The sequence below is a fragment of the Myotis brandtii genome, unplaced genomic scaffold (genome assembly GCF_000412655.1).
Source record: "Myotis brandtii unplaced genomic scaffold, ASM41265v1 scaffold231, whole genome shotgun sequence".
NCBI lineage: Eukaryota > Metazoa > Chordata > Mammalia > Chiroptera > Vespertilionidae > Myotis > Myotis brandtii.
In genome coordinates this window covers 805,367-831,462 of record NW_005358689.1, presented here as the reverse complement: position 1 = coordinate 831,462, position 26,096 = coordinate 805,367, and the positions used below count along the sequence as shown (strand labels likewise).

General features: G+C 47.0%; 1 protein-coding gene across 1 annotated transcript in view; it reads right to left on the bottom strand.

Moving 5' to 3' along the window:
- DISP1 (dispatched homolog 1 (Drosophila)) overlaps positions 1 to 26,096 on the bottom strand; it is a 97,309-nt gene that overhangs the window by 3,296 nt on the left and 67,917 nt on the right. The window contains exons 5-10 of the mRNA XM_014539916.1: positions 20,463 to 20,492; positions 16,360 to 16,483; positions 15,390 to 15,517; positions 14,955 to 15,052; positions 11,958 to 12,055; positions 4 to 2,740 (exon numbers count right to left, since the gene is read on the bottom strand). Coding sequence (XP_014395402.1) covers positions 4 to 2,740; positions 11,958 to 12,055; positions 14,955 to 15,052; positions 15,390 to 15,517; positions 16,360 to 16,483; positions 20,463 to 20,492 — 3,215 coding nt within the window. The remainder of the gene's footprint in view (positions 1 to 3; positions 2,741 to 11,957; positions 12,056 to 14,954; positions 15,053 to 15,389; positions 15,518 to 16,359; positions 16,484 to 20,462; positions 20,493 to 26,096) is intronic.

The following is a 26,096-nucleotide window of genomic DNA, read 5'->3' as shown; positions in this document are numbered from 1 at the left end:
CGCTCTGGCCGAGCTCGCCGTTGTAAGCTGCGGGCACGGGCATCCCCGCGCTCTTGGCCGGGCCGCTGAGACACTCGGAGCAGACTTGGGTCTCTTCGTAGGCGGCCTTCTCAGAGGCGGGGCGACTGGGGGACGCCAGAGGCTCCAATTCGTAGAACTCATGCTCCGTGTCCGATTTCTGGCCCCGGGGACCCGCGTGATAAGCATTCACGCTGTGCGTTTTGCTGGGTCCCTTGTCCCGAGGACTCGCGGGCGAGGGGTGGGCGAAGGCGCTGCACTGGAGCTTCCTGGGCAGAGGGATCTGCCCGCAGGTGCCCTGCGGCCCGAGGCACCGGCACAGGCACTGGAAGAAGAAGGTGGCGAAGGCCCAGCTGATGCACATGATGAGCATCATGAAGGTGCCCAGCTGGGTGTAGGCCAGGACGGTGGACGGCATCATCATGGCCCCGGCCACGAAGGTGGTCAGGGCGGCCATGGCGATGGCGGAGCCCATGCGGCTCAGGGAGAAGACCACCTTCCCCTCCCGGTCGGCGTCCGGGGCCAGGCGGTACGCCACCCCGTAGTGGACGGCGAAGTCCACCGACAGGCCCACCGCCACCGAGATGGTGACAGACTCCAACACGTTCAGTTCCCAGCCCAGCAGGACGAGAGAGCCGACCGTCACAAATATGGTCCCCGCGATGGAGACGATGGCGTAGAGGCTGATGATCACGTTCCAGGTGGTGAGCAGCATCACGCTGAAGGCCACGGCCACGGAGAGCCCCATGGCGACCAGGGTGCCGTCCGAGAGGCTGTCCTGCAGGTCGTAGAACTCCAGGTTGCTGACGAACCAGCCGTTGCCCAGGCCCTCGGGGGCCGAGCTCAGCTCGCGGGAGATCCACGCGTCCACCTCCCGGTAGAACTGGTGCATCTTCTCGTAGGCCAGCGTGAAGAGGTAGGTGCTCGGGAACTCCAAGACCACGGCCCGGATGGTGTCGTTGATGTCGAAGCGGGGCCCCGGGGTCTTGCTGTCCAGGTGGTACCCCGTGCTGCGCTCCAGCTCCATGATGGCCCTCTTGATGCACAGCTCGAAGACCTCCTGCTTGTAGGGGAAGCTCCAGCGGCTGCAGCAGGGGTACAGGGCCGGCTCGTCGCAGTCCTGGTTCTCCATCCAGCGCTTGAAGGTCTCGATGAAGCAGCTGGTGAAGTCCTGCTCGTCCGTCTGGTAGAAGAAGGTCTGGTTTCGCAGCTTCTGGCAGAAGTGCAGAATCCAGACCTGGGACGCGGGGCTGGCGATGTTGAAGCTGCTGTCCAAGGTCAGCTTGCCTTTGCTCTTGGGGTTCAGCGGGTTGCCGTTGTCCTCGGGGGACACCCCCCAGATCACCGTGATGGGCATGTGCAGCTCCTCGCCGTGGTGGACGCGCTCGAACATGAAGAGCTTCTTGTACTCGGCGTCGTAGCGCTCGAAGGGGTGAGACGACCGGAACACCTGGAACTCGGACAGCTCCAAGGAGGGCAGCTTCATCTTGGGGTTCACGCACACGATGTAGGCGCCCCCCACGGTCAGGGCGAGGAACCAGAACAGCCAGAGGTAGCGGAACTTAATGACGATGCAGGGCAACACCTTCTCGAAGAAAATGCGCGAGGCCTCGGAGACGGCAAACAGGGCCTTGTGGCCCGCCCGGCACGCGGCCGCCCAGCAGCTCTTGTGGGGGTACACCTGCGGCTGGGGCTTCCGGAAGCAGGTGAATATGTTGAGCAGGTACCGCTCGTGCAGCACGACCACGGCGGGCAGCCACGTGACCATCAGCAGGTAGTTGACCAGGATGGCGGTGCCCGCGTACACCCCGAAGCAGCGGATGGCCGTGATGTTGCTCACGTAGTTGGCGTAGAAGGCGGCGGCCGTGGTGAAGCTGGTGACGAACATGGACAGGGCAGCGTGCTGCAGGGTGACGCCCACCGTCTCCGCGGTGTCGGCCTGGGGCTTGTCGAACTTGGTGTAGTTCCAGACGTCGCACAGGACGAAGGCGTCATCGGCCCCGATCCCCACCAGGATGATGAGCGCCGTGAGGTTCATGAAGGGGAAGAACTCGAAGTTGAACACCACGCGGTAGAGGAAGTAGGAGACGATCAGGGAGCTGATGATGGCGAACATGGTCATGAGCGTGATGAACACGGACCGGGTGTAGACGCACATGACGAGCAGGACGATGACGATGGCGATGGCGGGGTACACGGTGTCCATCAGCAGGTAGTCCTGGAACAGGCTGTGCTTGATCCCAAACTCGATGCCGGTGACGGTGGTGACGCCGTCGGACGCGTTCCAGTGCTCGAAGTTGTCCAGGTAGATGCCCATCATGCTCTCCCCCTTCTCGGTGGGCGAGAAGAGCATGCTGTACTTGAGGGTGGGCGCGGAGTGGTCGGCCGCCCTCGGGGCCAGGAAGTCCTTGTCCACCAGGTAGTGCAGGATCTGGTAGACAGCGTTGTACTTGGTGCACTTGCGCGGCACGTGGGCGCACTTGAGCTGGTCCTTCCTCCGGGCGGCCGCGTCCCAGCAGTCGGGCTCCAGCGTGCCGTTCTGGTAGTGCTTGGCGCAGGCGCGGAGCAGCTTCAGCGTGTGGGTCACGTCCCGCTCCACGATCTTCTGACAGGACGACCGGTTGTTCAGGATGGCGATGTAGTTGCCCAGCGTCCAGCTGGGGCAGCAGGAGGCGGCCGTGGTCCGCTGGCAGAGGTCGCTGAACTGGGGGTGCGCCCTGATCTGCAGAGAGAGACACAGGGAGGATGGGCGTTTAAAACAGGGTCGCTCACCGGGGCGGCGTGGCTCAGTGGTTGAGCATCAACCTAGGAACCAGGAGGTCACGGTTCGATTCCCGGTCAGGGCACATGCCCGGATTGTGGGCACAAACCCCAGTGTGGGGCGTGCAGGAGGCAGCAGATCCATGATTCTCTCTCATTGTTGATGTTTCCCTTCCTCTCCCTTCCTCTCTGAAATCAATAAAAACATATTTTAAATAAATAAATTAATAAAGCGGGTTGCTCAGAGGTCTGGGTTAAGGTGGCCTCGAGGGCCAGGGAGTTACAGAAGGTAAATAGCCATCCTTGGTGTGTGAATGCCCAGTGTGAGTTCCCCTCAGAGCCCTGCTGTGGCAAAGTCCTCGCTAGGGTACTTTACTCTGAACAACAAAGTACTGCTTGGGGATGACAGGCAAGTGTGAAACAACTTCAGCTAGTGCTGGTGTGGTTTCAAAGAGGAGAGGAAATTAACACCTCTTCGGTAAACAAGCCTTTTCAAAGTCCCTCTAAAAAGCAATAACATGGACAGGCTGTGAGGCTTGGGTATGCATACCTACCGGATCAGTTAAGAGGACAACGGGCCAATTGATTCATGAAACCAATCTGTGGCTTTGCCTAAAATTTCTGGTTATCGGTATGAAATGTTGGGTGATGAAGGTATATTGGTTCAATCAACCTAGTTGCAAGCATCATGACATCTCCTAGAAAACTGTCAGCGAATCAGAAAGCAACTGGCTGGTGTGGCTCAGTTGGTTGGCCTCACCCTGTGCACCTAAAGGTTGCCAGTTCAACTCCAGGTCGGGACACATTCCCCAAGCTGGTAGGGAGCTGGTAGGGGGCGTGCAGGAGGCAGCCAATCATGGTTTGTGCTCACATCGATGTTTCTCTCCCTCTCCCTTCCTCTCTCTCTAACAATCAATAAAAAACCTCTTTAAAACAATTTTTTTAAAAAGACTGTTGATTAGTTGCAAGCATCAATGACATCTCCTAGAAAACTGTCAGCGAATCAGAAAGCAACTGGCTGGTGTGGCTCAGTTGGTTGGCCTCACCCTGTGCACCTAAAGGTTGCCAGTTCAACTCCAGGTCGGGACACGTTCCCCAAGCTGGTAGGGAGCTGGTAGGGGGCATTCAGGAGGCAGCCAATCATGGTTTGTGCTCGCATCGATGTTTCTCTCCCTCTCCCTTCCTCTCTCTCTAACAATCAATAAAAACCCTCTTTAAAACAATTTTTTAAAAAAGTGACTGTTGACATCAGAAGCGCTGATGACAAAGATGCATGAAAGCCCTGGAATAAAACTGTTTCCTGAAATATGTACAATCACAGGGGTGGGCAAAAGTAGGTTTATAGTTGTACAAAGAAATAATACAATAATCATACAGGAATAGAAACTCCGTGTTACGTGTACTCACAACTGTGAACCTACTTGTGCCCACCCTGGGATATACCTGATTGTAAACGAATATGTACAATTAATACCATAAATAAGAAGGAGTTTAATGATTTCCTCCGCATCCTTTAAAGTTTACTCAAGGTGGCCGAACCCCTTGGGGAGAACTTCCTCTCTCGGCAAACGGCTCCGCTGCCTGGTACTAGCAGGTGTGACGACCCGGGTTCACGGGACAGTACCTCCCATGGGCCGCTCTTCCCGGAGAAGGCTTTTCTGCTGACGGCTGTTCTTGTTACAGAAAATGGGAAAGTTGTCCCAATGCCAAGCCTGGCCTTGCTGATTCATGCGGAAGCCAGTGCCAGTCCACAGCCTTCGGAACAGCCCCTCCTGGGAGCCCGTGCAGACTCCTCTCGGAAGCACCAGAGCTAGAGACGACCCACTTCACACGGCCCCTCGTCTCACTTGCCAAAGGCTGTTCAGGGAGGAAACTCCAAAGTTCAAGAAGAGTGTGAGTGCCCGGCTGGCGTGGCTCAGTGATTAAGCGTCGACCTAGGAACCAGGAGGTCACGGTTCGATTCCTGGTCAGGGCACATACCCAGGTTATGGGCTCCATCCCCAGTAGCGGGTGTGCAGGAGGCAGCTGATCCATGATTCTCTCTCATCACTGATGTTTCTCTCTCTTCCGCTGCCTTGCTCTCTGAAATCAATAAAAACATATTTTTTTTAAAAAGAGGGGTGTGAATATTTTTGCCTAAACCCACCTTGATCTTTATTAAAGTGGGCTTTATCAATCATGCATGAAATACCTTGTCCAAGTGGAGGACATGTTGGCACAATCACCTCTTTAGAACTGAGACTTACCGAAGAACCAAGTCACTCAGAACCTAAGCCCTGGTCATCAAGATACGCAGTTAAGCCTTTTGGGAGTCAAAAGTTTTATGTGAATTTTCGACAGCACAGGGGGTTGGCCCCGCAAACCGCCATGCCGTTCAAGGTCAACTGTACTTTACTGGGACTCAGATAAAATAAATGGGCCATGCATTGGGAACTGCTGAAGCTGGGAAACTTCCACATGAGGAATTATTCTGTTATTCTACTTCTGCATCGGTTTGAAAATTTCCATAATAAAAAGTTGTTGTTTTTAAAGATACTCTGTTAGGGGTTAAAAAAAAAAGCCTAAAAGGCTATCATTCAAGTGTACTAAATCAATGTTTATTGTAACAAAGCCCTCATTTTCAAGTTCACTTCCAAAGAGCGAGAATTACTTGACATTTCACAAAATAGGGTAATTCCTATTTAGCTGCTACCAGGTGAAGACAGTCACATAGACTGTCAGGGGGAGCAGATGCCTAGCGGACACCAGGGAACTCTGGGAGAGCACCCTCCAGTCTTCAAGGTAGATACCAGTTCCCTCCCTGCAGAGAGAGAACCCGCAGGCCCCTGCACTCAGCGGGGGGAGCGGAGAGGCAAAGCAACCCCAATGCCTGACAGTTCTCAGGTGGAGGAAGACGAATCGCACCCATTACGAAATCCAGGATCTGCTAGAAGGAACCTGTTTGCAGCGGATGAAGTGACCGGACGGAAAGATAAAGGCAGCAGGTTGCCAGCGGAAACTGGGAAGGCAAGCACAGAATCCTGTCCTTGAATAACCTTCGCAAATAACAGCAGGGTTTTTGTTTTCCACGAGGATGTCTGATCAAAGATGAGAATGTTGGACCAGATGAACACTACTTGGATGGCAACTCAAAAATAAACGCCAGCAGCCTCCGGAGTACGAAATCCAGGATCTGCTAGAAGGAACCTGTTTGCAGCGGATGAAGTGACCGGACGGAAAGATAAAGGCAGCAGGTTGCCAGCGGAAACTGGGAAGGCAAGCACAGAATCCTGTCCTTGAATAACCTTCACAAATAACAGCAGGGTTTTTGTTTTACATGAGGATGTCTGATCAAAGATGAGAATGTTGGACCAGACGAACACTACTTGGATGGCCACTATCAAAAATAAACGCCAGCAGCCTCCGGAGAGGCGATCCTGATTCCAAGGCGGGGCTGGCGGATGGACCACCTTGGAAAGCAGTTCCGGGGGCGCGTGCAGGGCAAGTAGTAAGGACAGAGCTGAGACATCGTGACGGTTCACTTACCCGGGGTTGGAAGCTAGTGCCTGAGGCCCTGAGTCTAAAGGAATGCAGGACAAGGAACTGCCTAGGCCAGTGATGGCGAACCTATGACACGCGTGTCAGAGGTGACACGCGAACTCATTTTTTTGGTTGATTTTTCTTTGTTAAATGGCATTTAAATATATAAAATAAATATCAAAAATATAAGTCTTTGTTTTACTATGGTTGCAAATATCAAAAAATTTCTCTATGTGACACGGCACCAGAGTTAAGTTAGGGTTTTTCAAAATGCTGACACGCCGAGCTCAAAAGGTTCGCCATCACTGGCCTAGGCGGTCAGGAGTGAGGCCGTATGGTCCCATCCGTCCCTCCGTTCAAAAGGAAAAAATGTTACTGATGCCCATACAAGATGAATACGGCACAGTGAGCCTTGCCCTCAAGTTGCTCGCAACAGGGAAATGAGACCAGAAAACCAGTGATCCTAACTCATGTGGAAGGACCAGCGTGTTATGTGGAAGGGTCTGCGTGAACCTGCGGAGGGGATGCCAAGAGGAGTCCGTGTGGTGGACAGCGGCCCTAACTTGGTGGTGAGACTCAGCCAGCTGATACTCGGTTATATATTACCCGGTGGAGCTTACAGAGCTTGGCAAGCAGGTATGCCTTCATGCAGAAGACATATATTTCTGCCATATTTTGGGGAAAAGCATTCATAGGGATGATTTCAAAATCTTTGACATTTATAAATGTAGGGACAGAGTGAGTGAGAGTGACTTCTTGTAATTCTTGTGAGCAACTTTTAATTGGAGGCATTCGAAAATCGGCTGCTGTGGAAAGCCATGCTGCTTATGTGGCTGTCCCGTGTCCCTGCACATTTCATGGTTAGACGGCAGCAGGGTGGGGTTGGCTTAAACAGGGGGTAAAGGAAGAAGAGAGAAAAAGGAGGCAGCAGAGCTTTAAATCATACCTTAGCTTTTAAAACTAGCGGCCGAGCTGGAGCTATTTTAAGAGGCTGAGGGAAGCAGCTAAAGGGAAGCAAGTTCACCCCCTAACCCCAGGTTCTAGTAACTGCTGGCCTCGCCTCCCCCACGTGACCACGGGCCTCCTGACTGGAAAACTGAAGGGACCTGAGAGAAGAGAAGAGGCAGGGGCTCCACGGCCTTCCTTAGAATAAGCATTGGGAGGGTCTAACTGTCCATGAGAACTGCCCCAGAAAACGGGGTCTTAGGCACCGAATTTCAAATCCCTTTTATCAGCCGATTGCGCAGAGTCCTGCCTCCGACGATGCGCAGAGACTAAGAAGCAGGGCTCAGGGTTTCCAGCAGAGACAGCTAGAGAAGCACACTCCTGGGCACGAGTGGCCAACTGCCGGTGGGCCCCGAGGTCAAAGGGCAGAAAAGGAACGGAGAAGATGGGGCGACACTGAGGCTCCTGCGAAAGGCTAAGGAACAGACTGTCAGGAGGGAGCCGACAGCTTGGGAGCGGAAGCTCTTCGGGGGGAAGGCAAGGCTGCCTGGACTCGGCGTGTCTGGGGCTTGTCCTCAGTGTGCTGTCAGCACAGGCGGGCGACAGGGAAGCATCCGGTCCCCCTGGATGTTACACTGAGGACCAGGCGTTCTCTAGGGTCGACCTACCGACAGTGAAGCTCTTCTGCTCTGTGTCATTTTGGTATATGTCCCATTCAACGTGATACTGTTAATAATCAAGTGCTTAAGTACAAGACTAGCATTTGGGGGAGAGGGTGGTGGGAGATGGACAAGTAGCCTCGAATACCAGCATTTGGGGGAGAGGGTGGCGGGAGACGGCCAAGTAGCCTCGGGACACAGTCTGCTCCAACCACAGCAACAAATAAAAGCCCGAAATGGGTCCAGAGCTGAGGGACTAAAAGAGGCTCAGCAACAATCTGAAATAACCTGAAATCTGACCTGCTAACCAAGATGCCACTGAATATCTCATCCCTACGGGAAAGGTTTACTGTTCTGGGTTAGAGATGAGAATACAAAGGCGCCAGCAATTGGTAAAAACAGCAGAAATCTGACCTGCTAACCAAGATGCCACTGAATATCTCATCCCTACGGGAAAGGTTTACTGTTCTGGGTTCACGGCAGAGTTAGAGATGAGAATACAAAGGTGCCAGCAATTGGTAAAAACAGCCTTTCATTTAACAAGTGAAAATGACAGCCATGCCCTCGGAGGCAGAATTTGGGGACCCCGTGATCTAGCTGCCCACGTGCTGGTGTGGGTCTGTGACTGGCTGGGCCACTCATTGAGCTGCGTGTCTTGGGTGTGTTCCGCACATTTCACACGTGGACCACAATGAGAATACAAAGGTGCCAGCAATTGGTAAAAACAGCCTTTCATTTAACAAGTGAAAATGACAGCCATGCCCTCGGAGGCAGAATTTGGGGACCCCGTGATCTAGCTGCCCACGTGCTGGTGTGGGTCTGTGACTGGCTGGGCCACTCATTGAGCTGCGTGTCTTGGGTGTGTTCCGCACATTTCACACGTGGACCACGTGCTTAGGGTGTCCTTGCTACGGATTACAAACTTGACCGCGTAGCTACCCAATCCTTATTCCGAGCCCAGGGGAGAAAAACACTCAAAGAAGCAGAGTGCACCCATTCCTTTATGGCCTGCATTCTGCTAATGTATTAAAACCACTAGCAGGCACATATTTAGATGTCCTTGCATTAATCTCTTGTAGAAATGCTTCTGCTATGACGTGTTCCTGCTACCAATCTGCCTGAGACAGGGCCTACCAATCAGCTAAGGGTCCATCCTGTATCCCTGTGAGCAGGTTGAGGATCCTGAACACATCCTGCATTTTGATGAAGGCGGTGAGGAGCGAGGGCGGTCCTCGCCTGCCTTACTATTAGGGGAAACTGGGCATCCTCGAGAAACGAACTGGTTACCCTATTCTATGGCTTTCGCCCCTGACTGTGAGTTGCTTTTGGCGGTGGCTGTCAGGGAGGGCACAGACAAGTTTGCTGCTCCCGATCAGCCAGTGTACAGGATCACGGGGTATGTGTTCTTTCCTGTTAAATCTCACCCTTAGCTTCGTGATTTTCCTCCCGTTACTTCCCCTCGTGCCATTCATTCAGCTTTTTTATCGTGTCCGTTCTGTATGCCTTTTGGGAAGCCACCTATTGATGCTGAATTTATCCATCTGCTCTGGATGGATATGGGTTATACATGAAACAGTGTATTGCTCCCACTTGTGAAAGCTATTGTGCCTCAGCACTGCTTTCTGGCTTTTGAGTCTTTGAAGGCATCAGAGAATAAACCACTAGCTCTAAAAATGACACTTATTCCAGGCCATGGTGACTCTTTGAGGTTCATTTGAGTTGGAAATGGCATCTATAGTAAAACGGAACAAAAATGGTGTATTTCCTGCATTTTGGGAGCATGAGGCACAGGCTGGAGTGAGACTTGGCCGGCCTCAAATCCTGCATTTGCCACTTCCCTCTTCTGGAGCACTGCTTTCTGGCTTTTGAGTCTTTGAAGGCATCACAGAATAAACTGCTAGCTCTAAAAATGACTTATTCCAGGCCATGGTGACTCTGAGGTTCGTTTGAGTGGGAAATGGCATCTATAGTAAAACTGAACAAAAATGGTGTATTTCTTGCATTTTAGGAGCATGAGGCACAGGCTGAAGTGAGACTTGGCTCAAATCCTGCATTTGCCACTTCCCTCCTGTGTGAACTTTCCTCATCTATAAAATGGGCAGTAAGCCCAGCCTGTGTGGCTCAGTGATTGAGCACTGACCCATGAACCAGGAGGTCATGTTCATGGGCCGATGCTTAGGTTGTGGGCTTGATCTCCAGTAGGGGGCATGCAGGAGACAGCCGATTGATGTTTCTCTCTCTCCCTTCCTCTCTCTGAAACCAATAAAAAATATTTAAAAAATAAATAAAATGGGCAATAATAGTACTTAATTCATAACACTATGGTGCCGATGAATAATAATTCAACGAATAATGAAATAATTCGTTAGGTGTTTGAGACACGCCCTGGCAGACATCAGCAGCACCTAATAAACATCAGCTATTAATCAACAGCGTGAATTCAGTCACTACAGCGTCTTCAGGGGGGGAGGTCTAAAGATCAACTGTGAAGGTGGGGTAACGAGAACTAGGAGGTACAGAAGGGAAGGAGCCGTTCTCATCCAAGGTGTGAACATCCAGTAACCAGCCCGGCTTACACTGGGTTACATGTCCCAAGGTCACAGGCCTAGTGAGTGAGGTACAGGACGGGGCATAGTCTACTCATCGCAGATACTCCACCATCTCCTCCTCCGGGCCTCACTGTCTACAGAAGAAGGTGGAGCCCATGACGAGGAGAAACACCTTCACAGCTCCTGAATAACGAACTGATCGTGTGGGAGAGAGAAAATGCGGCCGATGGAAACTGATCTGGGAAGAAGCCGCTGTTGTTTACTGATGGTCTGTGCCTCTGGCCTGTTTGGAGTTGGACAGAGACAAGACGGCACTGGCAGCAAATCCTGATGGCTCACCCCATGGGGAAGTTACTTCCAAAAGGTATAAACGCCTCTCAGGATGAAGAGAGTCAGGAGATCTGGGGCCAACTAGCGAACCTGAGAACTTAGTTCTCGGCTCAATGAGACTGCTGGGCTGGGTGGCCTCAGCGTCCGTTCTGCCTCAGTTACTTCCAAAAGGTATAAACGCCTCTCAGGATGAATACAGTCAGGAGATCTGGGGCCAACTAGTGAACCTGAGAACTAACTTAGTTCTCGGCTCAATGAGACGGCTGGTCTGGGTGACCTCAGCGTCCTTTCTGCCTTGTACTCCATTAAGGAACGCTGTTGCCAGAACAGGCGATTGCGCTGATGGTCAGGCTAGCAAGCTCTTTTGCACGCGCTTCCATTTCCAGCTGTACCTTAGGGTGGCGCTAAGAATGCAATGAGTTCCTTTCCGCCCGGTCACTGTGCTTGGACAGGCCCAGGAGTGACATCAGACAGCAGTTTCTACCTGGAGAAACTGCCTCTGAACTCGGGGAATTGACAGCTCTCCCAGAGGCGGCCTTGGCATGCTCTGGCCTGACAGCTTTTGGGCTCCAGGACAGGAAGTGCTGTCTCCCGGCATCCTCTGCCTTCTCCAGAGCAAGGTGTGTGGAGGAGAGGGCAACCTGGCCTGCAGTGCTCCGGCCATGTGCACAGATACCGATTCATATCCTTTGATGTCCCTTTCCCCAGCCTGTGCCCTAAACCTTCCTTTGAGGTCACAGGGAAATGGCCCAGGGACTGCTAGGAAGGCAGGCATTTGGCTGCATAATTAAGGCGCTGACAGTTGCCTCGGGGGGGAAGCATGGTGAACAATGAAAGCAGATTAGGAGAGGAAATATGACAAAAGAAGGAAAAAGAGTCTTAACTATGATCCTGAAAGGAGAGCTGCTGTGAAAGAATACAAGAGACTGTCACAGACAAAGAGAACAGGAGAGCGAAAGAAACAAGTCCTTTATTCGGGAAGACAGTGTGGAGGGTGGGGACGGACACTTTGATCCTGGGATCTAAGAGACTGCCAAGCGGCCTGCCACTGCTGTTTACTCCTCACAGGTGAGCCCCGCGAGGACTCCCATCGGATCAGACGGGGCTCAGCAGTAAGCCGAGTTTCAAAAGCATCGCCTCATTGGTGCCAAACCTACTCCAGTTTCCCTTTACATACCCTTGAATTATCTACATTGCACATCGATTTAATTGCTGGTAAATTCCATAACGTCTCTCCTCCGGCTGAAGCAAACACTACCCTGGAATAGCGGTCACCTGTGGATATGAAAAAAGAAAAGAAACAGGGTTACAAATTATTCATGGATTCCATAAGACTTGGCATTTAGAAGCGATTCAAACTGGGAAGCCACATGGACAATTCATTACCGGCAGGGGAGCCCTTCCTTCGACAAATTCCAGGAGAAAATGTTAAAAAAAAAAAAAAAGCAACGCTCTAACACTGTCTTCGCTCGAGGCCTTTGTCTACTCTCTGCACCTGAAAAACCCCAGGACTCACATGACAAATGAAGTTCAGGTCAGACTCTAATGAGGAAGAGCAATCCATAGACCGTCCAGCAGGCAGTTAATTGATTGCCTCCCTCTTCATTTCACAACACGTCACCACGATGGCACATAACATCAGAGAACGACGCACGGGGACTGCCGAGGATGGATGGTGAGGATGCTCTCTTTCTCTGGCAGCTAACTAGAGAGGGGGCATGGCAGGTGATCCATTTAAAAGCACTAAAAACAGTCCACTAAGTACAGACTGCTGGCCAGGATCACAGACCCCTCCACGTCCTGGCTGAGTTCACCAGAGTAGAAAAACTGTGTGGAAAATCCTCCTCATATAAAACATGTTTCTGAATGAGGGAGGCTGTGCGATGTTCTGGAAAGGGTGTGGTCTCTGGCGTTAGCCCTGGGTGTGACCAGGTCTTGCCGATTCCTAGCTGGCGATCTTGGGCAACTAACTGCTTCTCTGCACCTCGGCTCCTCACTGGTTAGATGGAGACAGCAACACCATCTCCAACCGCCGTGGGGACTAAATGAGACGGACAAGGGGTGCTCAGTAAGTCCTCTTTCTGCCTCCCCGGCTGTGACCAAAAATCTGAACCAAGGAAAACGAAGCGGATGAGTTTCACGTGATCTAAGATGCCTAAATGTGCTAACAGAGAAACTCAACCTGCAAATGAATGAATAAAGCTTTTATTACATAAACTTTGTTCACGATTCTGAAGTTTTCTTTAGTAAACGCTTGTCTTCATCGAATGGCTGTTATCTTATGTTGATTGGTTTTACAGATCAAAATAAGCTTTGTGGAACATTTCATTCGAGCAGTCAGAAATGACTTTATCAGGGTGGAACCTACTGCTCATGAGACAAATATTTAGTGCTGACTACAGAAATATAAAGGAGACTGTATCTCTTGAATTTGCTAATGTGCTTCCTGGTTAAGAGAGATGTTGGTTAAGCAATATCTAGCAACACTTTGAGAGAGACAAGGTAGCTGAACATGCAACTAACCAGAAACCAACTTTTCTAATAAGAGACAGAAAAGAAACTTGCATTGCTTCCTGAGATCAGTATAAAATGCTCCCTAATCTCCTACTTTCTATCTCGCTATGACTATGTAGTGAAACAGTGTCCAAAATAAAGACCCGGGGGCTTGGCAAGATCTAGAAACATCTGAGAGCCAATCAGGTCCTCTGTGATCTGATCTACAGGAAGCTACACATTTTAGAGAGATTTTCAACAACAACCAAAAAAGCTAGACTCAAAAGAGCTTAATGTTAATGTTCATTCCACAGTTCCTCACTCCTCATCTAGGCTGATCGGAGACTTACACACTTACATGCATTTCCTCTAGCCCAGCAGTCGCCAACCAGTGGTCCGTGAGGCCTGAAAGGTTGGTGACCGCTGCTCTGGCCTGTACTCATCCCTCCGTGGCAACTGCAGAGGGGTTAGGCCAACTCCAGGCGACAGCAGATTTTCAGCGAATTTGCTGCCGACATAAATCTGGCTCCCTGGCCTCAGGGAAGTTCTTACAACATCTGGGCTTTCATTGCTGCAAGGGCATGTTCTGCTGCAAAGTAGCAATTGCTTTCTTCCCAGAGGCGCTCTCCAGCTCCCCATGCGCATCGCTTCTCACTGCCTCCCGCCTGGGTCACTCACTCACATCATGACCCAGGTCCCTGTGACATTCAAGCTTTGGGCTTCTGGGCTTGACTTTGCTCATCTCTCTGTCTCTAATGCCTAAGGACAAGGCAGGCGCATAGAAGACTTTTTTTTTTTTTAAATATATTTTATTGATTTTTTTACAGAGAGGAAGGGAGAGGGATAGAGAGTTAGAAACATCAATCAGCTGCCTCCTGCACACGCCCCACTGGGGATATGCCCGCAACCAAGGTACATGCCCCTGACCGGAACTGAACCTGGGACCCTTGAGTCCGCAGGCCGATGTTCTATCCACTAAGCCAAACCGGTTAGGGCCACAGAAGACTGTTTGAAGGAATCAAAATTTTAAAACTACATTTTTGGTCATACAGTGGATTATTTCAGGGTTCAATCCCAAAATGTGCACTATTTTTTAAATAGTACGAGGAATTTTAGGAAGTGACTTGAGCCCTAGCCAGTTTGGCTCTGTGGTGGGAGCATCGGCCCGAGGACTGACGGGTCTCGGGTTCGATTCTGGTCAAGGGCATGTACGTTGGTTGCAGGCTCAATCCCTGGCCCCGGTTGGGGCTCGTGCAGGAAGCAACCAATCAATGTGTCTCTCTTACATTGATGTTTCTCTCTCTTTCTCCCACTCCCTTCCACTCTCTCTGGGGGGGAAAAAAAATCAATAGAAAAAATAACCTTGGGTGAGGATTAACAAAACAAGACAAAACGGTGATTTGAAATTTGGGGCCAGCACAAGAATTTTACTAGATTTATATCCTCCTTAAAATCAAGTATAACTCCATCATCTCTTCCTTGTTCATTTTCCTTATAGGTAAACAAATTCAGAGCAGTGGCTGACTGACCTGGAGATGTACAATGACAAGTTAATGAAGCTAGAATCCCTTTAAGACCAGCCACACACTGCTATCAGTCCCGATCTTAGATCTTGATCGTGTCAATCCCAAGAGGGCCAGGAAGCTGCTGAGAGGTATGATCATCTGCAAACACCACTCACTTGGAACATCGCAGAAAAAGCTGTCTTTGTGGAAGTTCCAGTCCACTTCTCTCTTTTCTCTTTCATAATGGTCGTCCGACCATCTGTCATCCCGATGGCTGAAACAGAGCAAGTTGATCTTCAATAAAGTGCGAGCTATTTCAAGGCCCATAAACGTGCCTGTAACAGGACATCCTCAAAGTCATGGCCTACTTAGCAGTGGAAATTAAGTTGGAAGGATTAATATAAGCAACCAACATTAATTTTCTCACTTCTGAAAGAAAAAAGGCCCCAAATGCTCACTTTTTCATCCCAATACAACAAAATCTTACTAGACAATGGCAATTTAAACAAGATTTTGAGCCACACATTTTACATTTTATCTTTTTGCTCAGGCGATGTTTAAAAGTGGAATTCACTAAGCAATGTTTTGTCTGAACGTTAATAAATGATTACCTTTTGGCTTGCTCATCTGCATATTTAAAGGGATAATTGGCTAACGTTGCTTTGTATCCCGTGTTTTTCACCATGTTATTCCACGTGACCAGTCTCTGGCCTATTGTAGTCCCTCTTGGTTCAAAACCCTAAGACGAAAAGTTACAAATTCCGGTTAGTGTCCTTCATTTCAGGCTGAGGGTAGTTCAGCAGTTTGGGAAAGCAATGTCAAGGTGATGAATAGCTTTCAACCGAAAATACACACACAGAGGTTCCTTACTCCAGAGGTGACCAGCATTAAAACAAGATGACTTAACCTGATAATGACCACCTATTTACTGTGGCAAAACATTCTGACTCTTTGGTGTGCCACATGTCTCAGGAAAGGGGAAAAAAACTTATCTAAAGCTTCTTTCACATTCATACCTCAGCTTTTTGTAAATGCCTACTTTTCGGTTATAACATACTATGGTCAAATTAAATTACACTGTGCATGTTACAGTGTTTCACAAGGAGGGTATCATTCAACGTGCTCATATTTTCCTCATTATTCCACCCCAAAGCAGATTTTACTTAGAAACAGACCCTACTATCTCTTAGCAATGCCGGAATTCCTTTAGCTTCTCTTGGGGGTGAGGGAGGGGTGGGGAGGGGGGAGAAGACAGTTTAAAGACTTCATGAAGTTTTTTGTAGTCAGCAGATTCTCCAATTTCTTGCTCCTTAGATTAAACATGGGGACCGAGAAGCACAATGTCCAGATTCTTCATGGAGAGCATGTTTCCTGACCTTTACGGATCTGAGGACAGAGAAGCTACATCTCTAATTTGCTGAAAGAGACCTGTATTCCTATCAATGGCTTGAGAAGGTTTTTTAAAAATGGGATCCTATCTAACATAATGCAATTGGTATTACCATACTTTTTTTTTTCTTTTAGATGGGTTTGGGCTAAAGAAAATAGATAAACAAACTCTCCTAGCCCAACCCTCCTTACCAGCAACGGGTCAGAGAAGTCGGGAAGCTCCGGCACCAACACTCCGACCAAGGCACAGACCACGATGAGCACAGTGCACATGCCCAGGACCACCACGGGCCAGTCGGCGAGCAGGGCCGCGTAACTACAGAAGCAGAGAGAAAGCGCCGAGAAGGCCTCTTAGAAGCAATGGAGAGGTTTTGCTCTCTCCGACCCAGTGCAGGTACGTATCAATAAGAGCTCCCGTGAGTTATAAGTATTCCTATGTCATTGTAGGAGATTACAAGATCACTGTCCTCTCATTTCTGCGATGACGTAGCAGCGGTCCTCATGCCACAGGCTGAGAGTCAGAGCACTGTCTATTTCTGACAAATAACATGGTCTATAGACAGCTGTGCCTGGGGAAGAGAGGATCTGAAATTTACACTTCCTCAGTGGAAAGAAGATGTATTCTAGCAGAGGATCCAAACTCCTCGCCTCTCTCCCAGAACTCTGGTTGTCTGGTTATTCCCTTTCTCCAGACTTTTACTCTGGAAGTTCTGGAAAAAGAATTCAGCCCATAAACAGATTCCTGGAGTGTACATCTTAAAAACAGCTGAACCAAACCAAAGAATCCCCTAAACCTGTAACGTTCCTTCCAACTAAAACTATAATGAACATGTCCATTGGTCTGTGAGCTCCATGAGGCAGAGATTTTTGCTTTATGTATTTATTTAGTGCAGTATCAGAGCCTAGAACAGTACCTTTTCAAAGGTGCTCAACAACTACCTATTGATTAGATGAACAAACCCCCATGTACCTCCCTCCCTTCACTGTCCAACCACTACCGCCTGGCTTTAGTCTCTTACCACGCCTCGGAAACCCCTCTGCTACCAAATGCTACCATCAAGCCTTCTCTCCAGAACACCCTTCTACGCCCTCCTTCTCCATCTCTGACCCAAAGGCCTAATTCTGTGTCCCTCCCACCAGACCTGGACCACACGCCTTATTAACTTGATGCTTCCCGGTCTTGATAGGAACTGAGCGCTCGGTAGAACCTAACTACACTGAACTTCTGCTAAAATGCAGAATCCGTCTTGCCAACTCAAAGTGTCTTGAAGTTTTATTACAGAAAAAAGAAACGTTTAACTTGTGGACAATGACTCTCAAATTCTTGTCCATGCTAGCTAGCTCCCTGGGCTGCTGTGATGGCCATTTCTGGCTCGTCTGAAACCGGCTTCTTACTCATATATTTGTGAATGACTTCTTCAGCGTCATGCTAGATGCTAGCTGTGTAAATAAAGCTGGGGCTGTAAATACCATTCTGAAAAAAAGCCGCTATGTGTCTCTAAGAATAGATTGTTGATGTTTACATTCTACTCTCGCAGCTTCACAGATCTGGCTTTGTGGGGATATTTGCTTCCAACTAAATTTTAATAAGGAAATTAAAATATAACAATTATGCTTTAAGGAGCACTTGCAGAGGCTGTTTTTTTAAATTATATTTTCATGGATTTCACAGAGGAAGGGAGAGGGAGAGGGAGGTAGAAACATCAATGATGAGAATCATTGATCGGCTGCCTCCTGCACGCCCTCCCCCCACCTCCCCCCAACGGGGATCGAGCCCACAACCTGGACACGTGCCCTGACTGGGAATCGAATGGTGTCCTCCTGGTTCACAGGTCGACGTTCAATCACTGAGCCAATGGGCGCCAAAGGGAGTAGAGGTATTTTTCATTGTTATTCTTTTAAAAGTAATTTTAGGAAAATAAAGCATGCTAGCGTGCACTTACAAGGAGTTCCTTTATATAGATTATCATCTCATTTAATTCTCACAACAACTTATGAGATGAAACCAAGGAACAGCGGCTATAAAATAAATCAGTCACGGACTGTAATGCACAGCATGGGGACTATAGTTAATCATACTGTGTTGTGTATTTGCCAAAATAAAAGTCCTCATCACAAGAAAGAAATTTGTGCGGTGACTGATTTAACTAAATTCACTGTAGTAATTCTTTTGCAATATATAGAATATTGAATCATTAACTTGTACGCCTAAAAGTAATAGGATATTACCCCAATTATATCTCAATAAAAAGTTCCAAAGCTTGGAATCTAGGTAGTCTAGTTCTAGCATCTGGCCTCTTAACCACTATGATATCATCTCTTGCTTCAAACACAAGAGAAACAAAAGACATCTGGAAGAAGTCAGCTTCTTCCCAAATTCATATTTTAAAATTAAATGCCTAAGCCACACTAACAGCTAATTTCTCGATGCAAAACCACCTAGATCCACAGGACTCCAAGTCTGACGAGTACTCACTCATCAAGGGAAAATGCTGCTAGATAAGATGGAAAAACCTTGTAAGGATAATTCTGAATGACACGAAAAGCTATAAACCACAACAGGCTGATGGTGGTGGTTCAACGTAACAGAACACACCCAGCTCTTATATTCTTCACACTTTATTTCCTCCCCCGCCAAATGCAAACTAAGGTGCAAGGAACGGGTTCTGAAGCAGTCAAGTCCTGGGTCAATAGCGCACTTGAGACTTTCTCTTCACTGCTTCAGACTGAACAGAGGCCTTTACGTGCCAGACCTTTAAAAGATCAGCCCTGCGAAATGAAAATGCCCCGGGCTTCCACAATGACTCTCGAGACCCTTTTTTAAATGGATCCATTTTCTTTCAACTGAACCAGAAGTTACTCATTTTTACCTACAAGCACGTTATCAATAGAGGGCAGTGGGCCCCCAATGGCTTAGCTTTCATACTGTGGTTTAATGCACCCCTATAATGGCTTTTTGTCTTGTGTTCTCGAAAACTCTGCACGCACATGCGCAGCCACCTTAAAAGACCCGCTGCAAGTACTGCTTCCCCTCCCTTGAAAGCATTTGGTTTTGATTTGGCTGCGCTGCTACCCACGACACGCATGTGCTGACTTTTACATACATGTCCCCGCCTTTCACCTGACTCTACCACCACCCTCCTCACCAGATGTTTCAGGCGCCAACCTTGCCGGGGACAGCTGTTCTTAATATGCCATCTTTACTGATATAACCTCTTTCCTTTATTTTTTCCACAAAAATGGATAAACAGAATGGAGTATATGCATACTATGGAATATCATTCGGCTTTTTAAAAGGAGGGGAATTCTGACACGTGCTACATGGATGAACCCTGAGGACAGTATGCGGAGTGAAATCAGCCTGTGATGAAATCACACAAAGCACTGCCTGGTCCCACTGAGATGAGGTAATAGAGGGGTCCAATTCACAGAGACTGAAACAAGAGCGGGGGTTGCCAGGGGCTGGACGGAGGGAGTTACAGTTCTGCAAGATGAAAAAAGTTCTGGAGACGGGTGGTGGCGATGGCCACATAATAATATGAATGTACTTAATGCCACAAAACCGAACACTTAAAAATGGTTAAAATAGTAAACTTTATGCTGTGCCTATTTTGCCAACATTTTAAAAAATAAGTATTTTTTAAATGGAAGAGGAATTTGCTCATATTAAAATTTATGTAGTCATTTTACTCCAAAGGCTCCAGAGCTATTGCATCTGAGCATTTTTAGCAAGTGAATTTCAAAGATCGCTTTGCGTTTCTTACGGTGTAATCATATTACACCTGGAACCATAATGTTCAAGGACATCTGATGAGACAAGACCGTTTGTTCAGAAACTCGTATCCATTTAAAATTTTGCTCTTCCCCTGGAAAGGTAAAACTTTAAAATTGTCACGCAAAAGAGTCTTTCCCACCTTAATAGGGCAACGGAATTTTTAGGGAGAAACACAACCAATGTATTTGGAAAAAAGTGCCATGAATTCCAGCCATGGGAGTTGGCACAATATTATGGCCTTCTCAATGAGAGGCCAATCAATCCACTGCAGGAAGGAGAGCAAAATATTAGGCCAATGTGAGCGATGAAACACCAACAGGATAAGGCCAGAAAGCCACCTGGAGATGAAAACCACTGAGGAGAGAGGGTCCATCAAGCGACCAGCTCAGGGGAAATGTATTTCTCCTTCACAAACTATGAACGAGGAAGGTGGAAACAGCAGCAAAACGTGGAGAAAATACGAGGAGGGGAAAGCATGCAGGCAAGATTGTTATTTAATAAAATGATCCGATTACTGTACCTTTTTGGTAACTTGAAAGGTCTGGATGGTCTGGAAAAAAAAGAAAAAGAAAAAGAAAAACCATCAGAAATAAAGCACCAGGACATAAAGGCTTAATGTCTATAGTCAGCATTTCACTTCTCTCGCCTTCTGGAAGAATCCTGGGAGGGCAACAGAGATTTGCTATCTGTAGGTCGAAAGTGATCTCAGAACCACCGGGACAGGCTATAAAAAGATCTGCATCTGCAAAGGGATATTTTATTATACACATTCTGGGTTGTGACAAATGTAAATATTCTATTTCTTCCTACGTCGCACTGCTATCTTGTTGTTGCTTTTTTTCCCTGAGAAAGTCATGGATCTGAGACTAGTTTACTCCTCAGAGACAGAAACTATGGATTCATCGCATTCTTTCTGCTTGAGTAACGACTTCATTTTATGTTCGACTTGAGACCCTAAGTGGAGATTGTCGACATCGATTGAGAAAGAAAAATTGAGGTTCCCACAAAGATCCCTCCTGGGAAAACACTGGATCCTTTGAAGTGTTTGTACTAATGGACATGACAAGCAGATGTTGGAAACACCCAAACCACAACTACAGGTAAGACATGAGATCCCTTTGATTCGCCCTGCGTTATCTTTCATTCTCCCCTTTCAACCTCCCCAGAAAACATCTGAGAAAGCAGGCAGGCAGGAGCCCACCACACACTTTCACCCATCAAGTGGAGTCTTCCTCCAACTGTGAAATCTTTCCATTTGCAACTTTTAATATCTGTCTAATAAAAGCTGCAGGATGATTTTCCACACTGACTTTGGACTTACGCAGACAATAAAAACTCGTAAAAACAGACAAATAAATCTAACTTCTGTTATAGAGAGAAACAATGTTTTCCCAGGGTTCTTTCACCTTTTAATACCATCCGGTTAAAACACACACCAGAAAACAAACAGTAATAACCTCAGGTGGGCACGTCGGCCTGCACTTCAGTTAGGTCTTCAGGGTGACACTGGCAGGTCCAGGACCCTCCCCCACACACGGGGCGCAGATAAGCTGGCTGTGCCCCATCCCCGGAGGCCTAGGCGGAGTGTCATCCTCTCTCTCCCACTCAAGAAAGCGTTTCTGTGTGAGAGTGCGTGACAGTGACGTTGTTACAGGGCTAAGCTCAACTCTGCCTAAGAAGGTAAGTCAATGAAGCACTTACGAACCCGGGACTCGTGATGAGGAATCTATGGTCCCTGGCACTGCCCGGCTGAGAACTGCCACAGCAGCGCAGGACCCTGGCTTCACTACGCTGATGACCAGTGAGCTGGGGTATGTCAAGGGAACAGCTAATGAGCCTGTCAAGTTCTCAGAAAAAGGGAACTTGACATGATGAGGGGCATTGGGGCAGATAGAGGCAAGGGAAATTTTTTAAAGGCAATAACCAGAAGTAAGTTGTATGGGAGGGAAAACGTTAACAAGAAACAGAAAAAAAATTAAAAAGCTACCAATGGTCTGCTTCCCTCACCGTTTCTCTCTCTTTTAATAATTTTTGAGGAGAGCGTGGGAGACTGAAAGGCGAGGGAAGTGGAATGCTGAAACATGAAGACATGTCCCTGGTCTAGAGAACTCTATGTGGACAGAGCTGCGGGATTAATATCACAACTTAAGGAGGGACAGTATCAGCTCGCACCAATTCCAGATGGCTCTGCCCAGCACTCGGGAGAATCAAAGCTCTGGAAAAAACAGCTTTGTATGGTTCTGAACAACTAGTAACCAAACTTAGGTAAACAAGTACTCCAGGTAGCATATCTTTGTCGCAACAGTCCCATGGGGTTGGGCCCTGTTGCCTTTTCATGCATATCCTGCAAGTGATAACTCGGGTTCAGTGCTGACACGTTAGGAAGAAAGCGTTTGGAAATAAAAAACCCACACTTTAGTGAGCATTCTTGAAAAGATTTCCAACAAAACCACCACCATTCTTCACCGTTAAGGGTTTGCATGAGTGACCACTGGCACGCTTGGGTTCAGCCTCGAGGATGACACAGGAGCCCTGGGACATGTAAGCCTGGCCGCTAATCCATCTTTCATGCACCAGGTCTACACGCTTACGGTCTTGTCCAGTGATAACCACAACCACTTGTGCGATGCGTTTCCTGAACGCCAAGGGATGTTGACTCAAAGTATTGGTCATGGTGACGTCTGAAACTGTTGATATGAACAGCGTCCCAACGACTACACAAAATATAAAATAACCTAGGAGGCAGGAGGAAAAGGTTGGGAGTGGAGGACTAATGTTTACAGATCATCTAATAAATACCAAGCACTTTTTACAAGTAAATCTTAGAAAAGAAATTTAGCAAATCTTTTAAAAATTCCAAAGAGAAGATGGCAAATCGATAGCCCTGTCTGACATGGGAGAAGAAATCAAGAGTAAGTTTTTGTATCTTTAAATTCTTCGTGAGATTATATTCATTAATTATTTGTATAATTAAGAAGTGAAAAGAATTTTTATAAAGGGAAATTGCATATGTATTCCTTTATGTATATGTGGCTGAAATATTTTACTTGAAAATGTCTCTCACTGATACTGATTTGGGGAGAATGGGGCACCCAGGCTAACTAAAATAGACTGAAAAAGAGTAACACTACACACGGATCATAAGCTTTCAAAGAACTTAAAAAATACCTTTAATACAAAATCTACAGTTCATTCTGTCAACTGATTTACTACACAGTTGAAGTGACACCAAGTGATTTGATCATCATTGGAATCACCTGGGGAGCTTATTAAAAGCAGGGGTTTCCAGGCTCCTCCCCAGGGTCTGGCTCAGTGGGGCTTGGAGTAGAGCTACATGGTCAGAGCTTGAACCACTGCCTGGGACGATCTGCCAGGAAAATGTGACATCCAGGCAAGAAACAACTGGAGAGTAATACAAGGACCATCAGAACTTAAAGGTGTAGGACAAACATTCAGTGAAAGGGGCACGGGGAGGTGATATTGGAACAGAGTGGTCCAAAGAGTAGCCTTGAACTTGACGTAAGAAGTAGAATTTGAGCTAGGTCTTAAAGGACAGGTGGGCTTCAGATGGATAAACAGGAGGGACAGAGAAAGGAAATAAATATTGTGCCAAACCTCTGCTAAACAGAACTGCGGGGCAGCGTAGCTACGTCACCAGGCCTTCCTGAGAGGGAAGAGGGAGGAGGGAGGCTTGTTGGAGTAGCAGTTGTCTGGGGGGAAGCAGGAGACTAGAATGGGTAATAGAAATAGGAAGCTGCTACAGTCTCTTGAGCAAGAACGAATATGATGAAAACACTGTTTAGGATGAATGACGTGGTGGCAATGTGCAGGATGAACTAGAAAGGGAAACACTACAGATACGGAGACGAGGCTGGGAGCTGCTGCAGTGGTCCAGGTATACAGTGCCGAGAGAGAAAAGTGGAAAAGACTAAGTCTACCTTTAATGACTCAGAAAGCTTCTGAGAATCTTAGGAACATGTGAATCAAAACTATGAGTATCAACTGTCAGAACTATGCATGGTGTTACAAGAAAAATATTCTGATGAAATTTTGGATAAACCAAGATTTATATATCCTATGTATATTATAACAATTTCCACACTCACTGTTGTTTAATATTTACCTATAATGAGGTACCTTAAGTACAATTAGAAATGCTGAAAGCTACATTTAATGCCTATTTATATAATGAATTAAAAGTAGTGGCAGTGCCTACGGAAGTGAAGTCTGTGACAATTTGGATTACAACACAAGGAGGTTGTCCAAACGATTGGTTTTATAAGTACATTTTGGGGGCTTACTCAACAAATTTATTTCATTAATTTTATTAAAATAAGAAAGACACACACATTTCTCCACTTTCAAAGTTTTATGGATCTTATCTATAAAATAGTAAAATGTTTTGCATTTTCATTACCAACTGTACAAATTATATACATAAGAGTTTATATATTAATTATAACCTCAGTGAAGATATATTTGCATTTCTGAAAATAAGTTACCTATTTTATTAGTAAGACAAGGCCTCCATTAATTAGACCAGAGATTAAAAGTATAAACAATCATAATTTATAAACTTGCCAATTATCTTCTCCTCTAACATTTGCCAGTTCTCAATTTTTAGTATAACATGTCTCTATTTTGTTCAATGTAAGAGCTATTATTTGAGCTCAAAATTACATGGAAAGATTACTAATCTTTCTTCAATTCCTTTCCCACATATTTTGGATTATTTTGCCCCTTCAAAATTACTCGCTATTGTACAATTTCAGTTTGGAAGGTTAAAAGTCACACCTGCTATTAAAAAAAAAAAAAAACACACATTGGGGGGGAGTTAAAAAAATAATAAAAATCCACTGTATCAAAATGAATTCCAACAGTGAAACCAATACTCTGCAGCTGCTGTGATATCTTCATTTTACTAGCCAGGAGAACAGACTATTCCCTCCCCTTCTACAGAAATTCTTTAGTTATGCTTTTAAGAACAACAATATCTAGTGAAGTGATTTTTCTTCCTTACCTACATTTTCTCATAGTCCTCCTTTAGCATAAAAATTAAATGTAGGTATTCCAAACAAACGCCAAAAGCTTTCATAAGTAAAGATCAAAGCAAAACTCGAACACAGATTTTATAAAAATAATACTGATAGAAAAGGGTTTTCTCAGCCTAAAGTCTGAGGTTAAAAAAGAGAATCTGAGACTGAGGACAACTGAGAATTTTCTGAAGAAAAATGAGGACACCCCCTCCTCCCCCCAGGGTGGGACCACATGTTCTCAGGCTGTAGTGGGGCCCCTGTGACACTCTACTTCCGGAACAGCTTGGCTAAAACCTTCAATTCAATGTATTCATTTCGCAATGGTGTAGATTCTGTTTGCAACCCCCAAAACTATGATATATGCCAATGGTGCCCAAATGCCACTCCAAAGTTTAGGAACTTATTCTAAGGAGAATGTATTAAAAAGACCACAGGAAGAAGAAGACCTGTTATTAAATGGAGGTTCATCTTGGGTTTTAACCTCTCTGTCTTCCATCCTCGTCTGTAAAATAAACAGAGTTGGATTAAATTATTTCTAAGGTCTTCTCCTGCTGTGAAATTCGACTGTATTCTCCTGTGAAATTCCAGATCCTAATTATTTTAACACGCTGCTAGGCAAAAGCTAAGAAGCCAGGTTCTCCCATCAAAATTCTATATTGAAATATTCCATGTGAACAATCAATAAAAATAGTTCTTCTGTAAGGGAGGTAAGAACTAGTGTCTTAAAATGCTCTGAAAAGTAATGCTGGCTCTTTACGTGAATAGCTAGAGAGACGTGTTTTACATGGCCAGACAAATGGTTTAATGAAAACGTGCTGGTGGGAGGAGAGGGCCGAGTTCCCTGTCTGTTAGCTTAGATGCACAGGAGGCTGATGGACGGGATGCCAGGAACACATCTGTACCAGCAGGTGTCAAAGGACGAAGAAGCGCTGTAGGCAGTGGGGCCAGGCCATCAAAGACACTCGTGGTAAGAAGTGGTCAGGACTCGTCTATTGCACCAACCCAAAGGGTTTTACCAGAAGAGCGAATGGGAGAGTGTGCTCAGGTGAAAAGAGTTGTTTTTAAATTTCCAAAGCCTCTTTCCCGAGTTTCCCATCCACTATCTAAGAAAGGCAGAA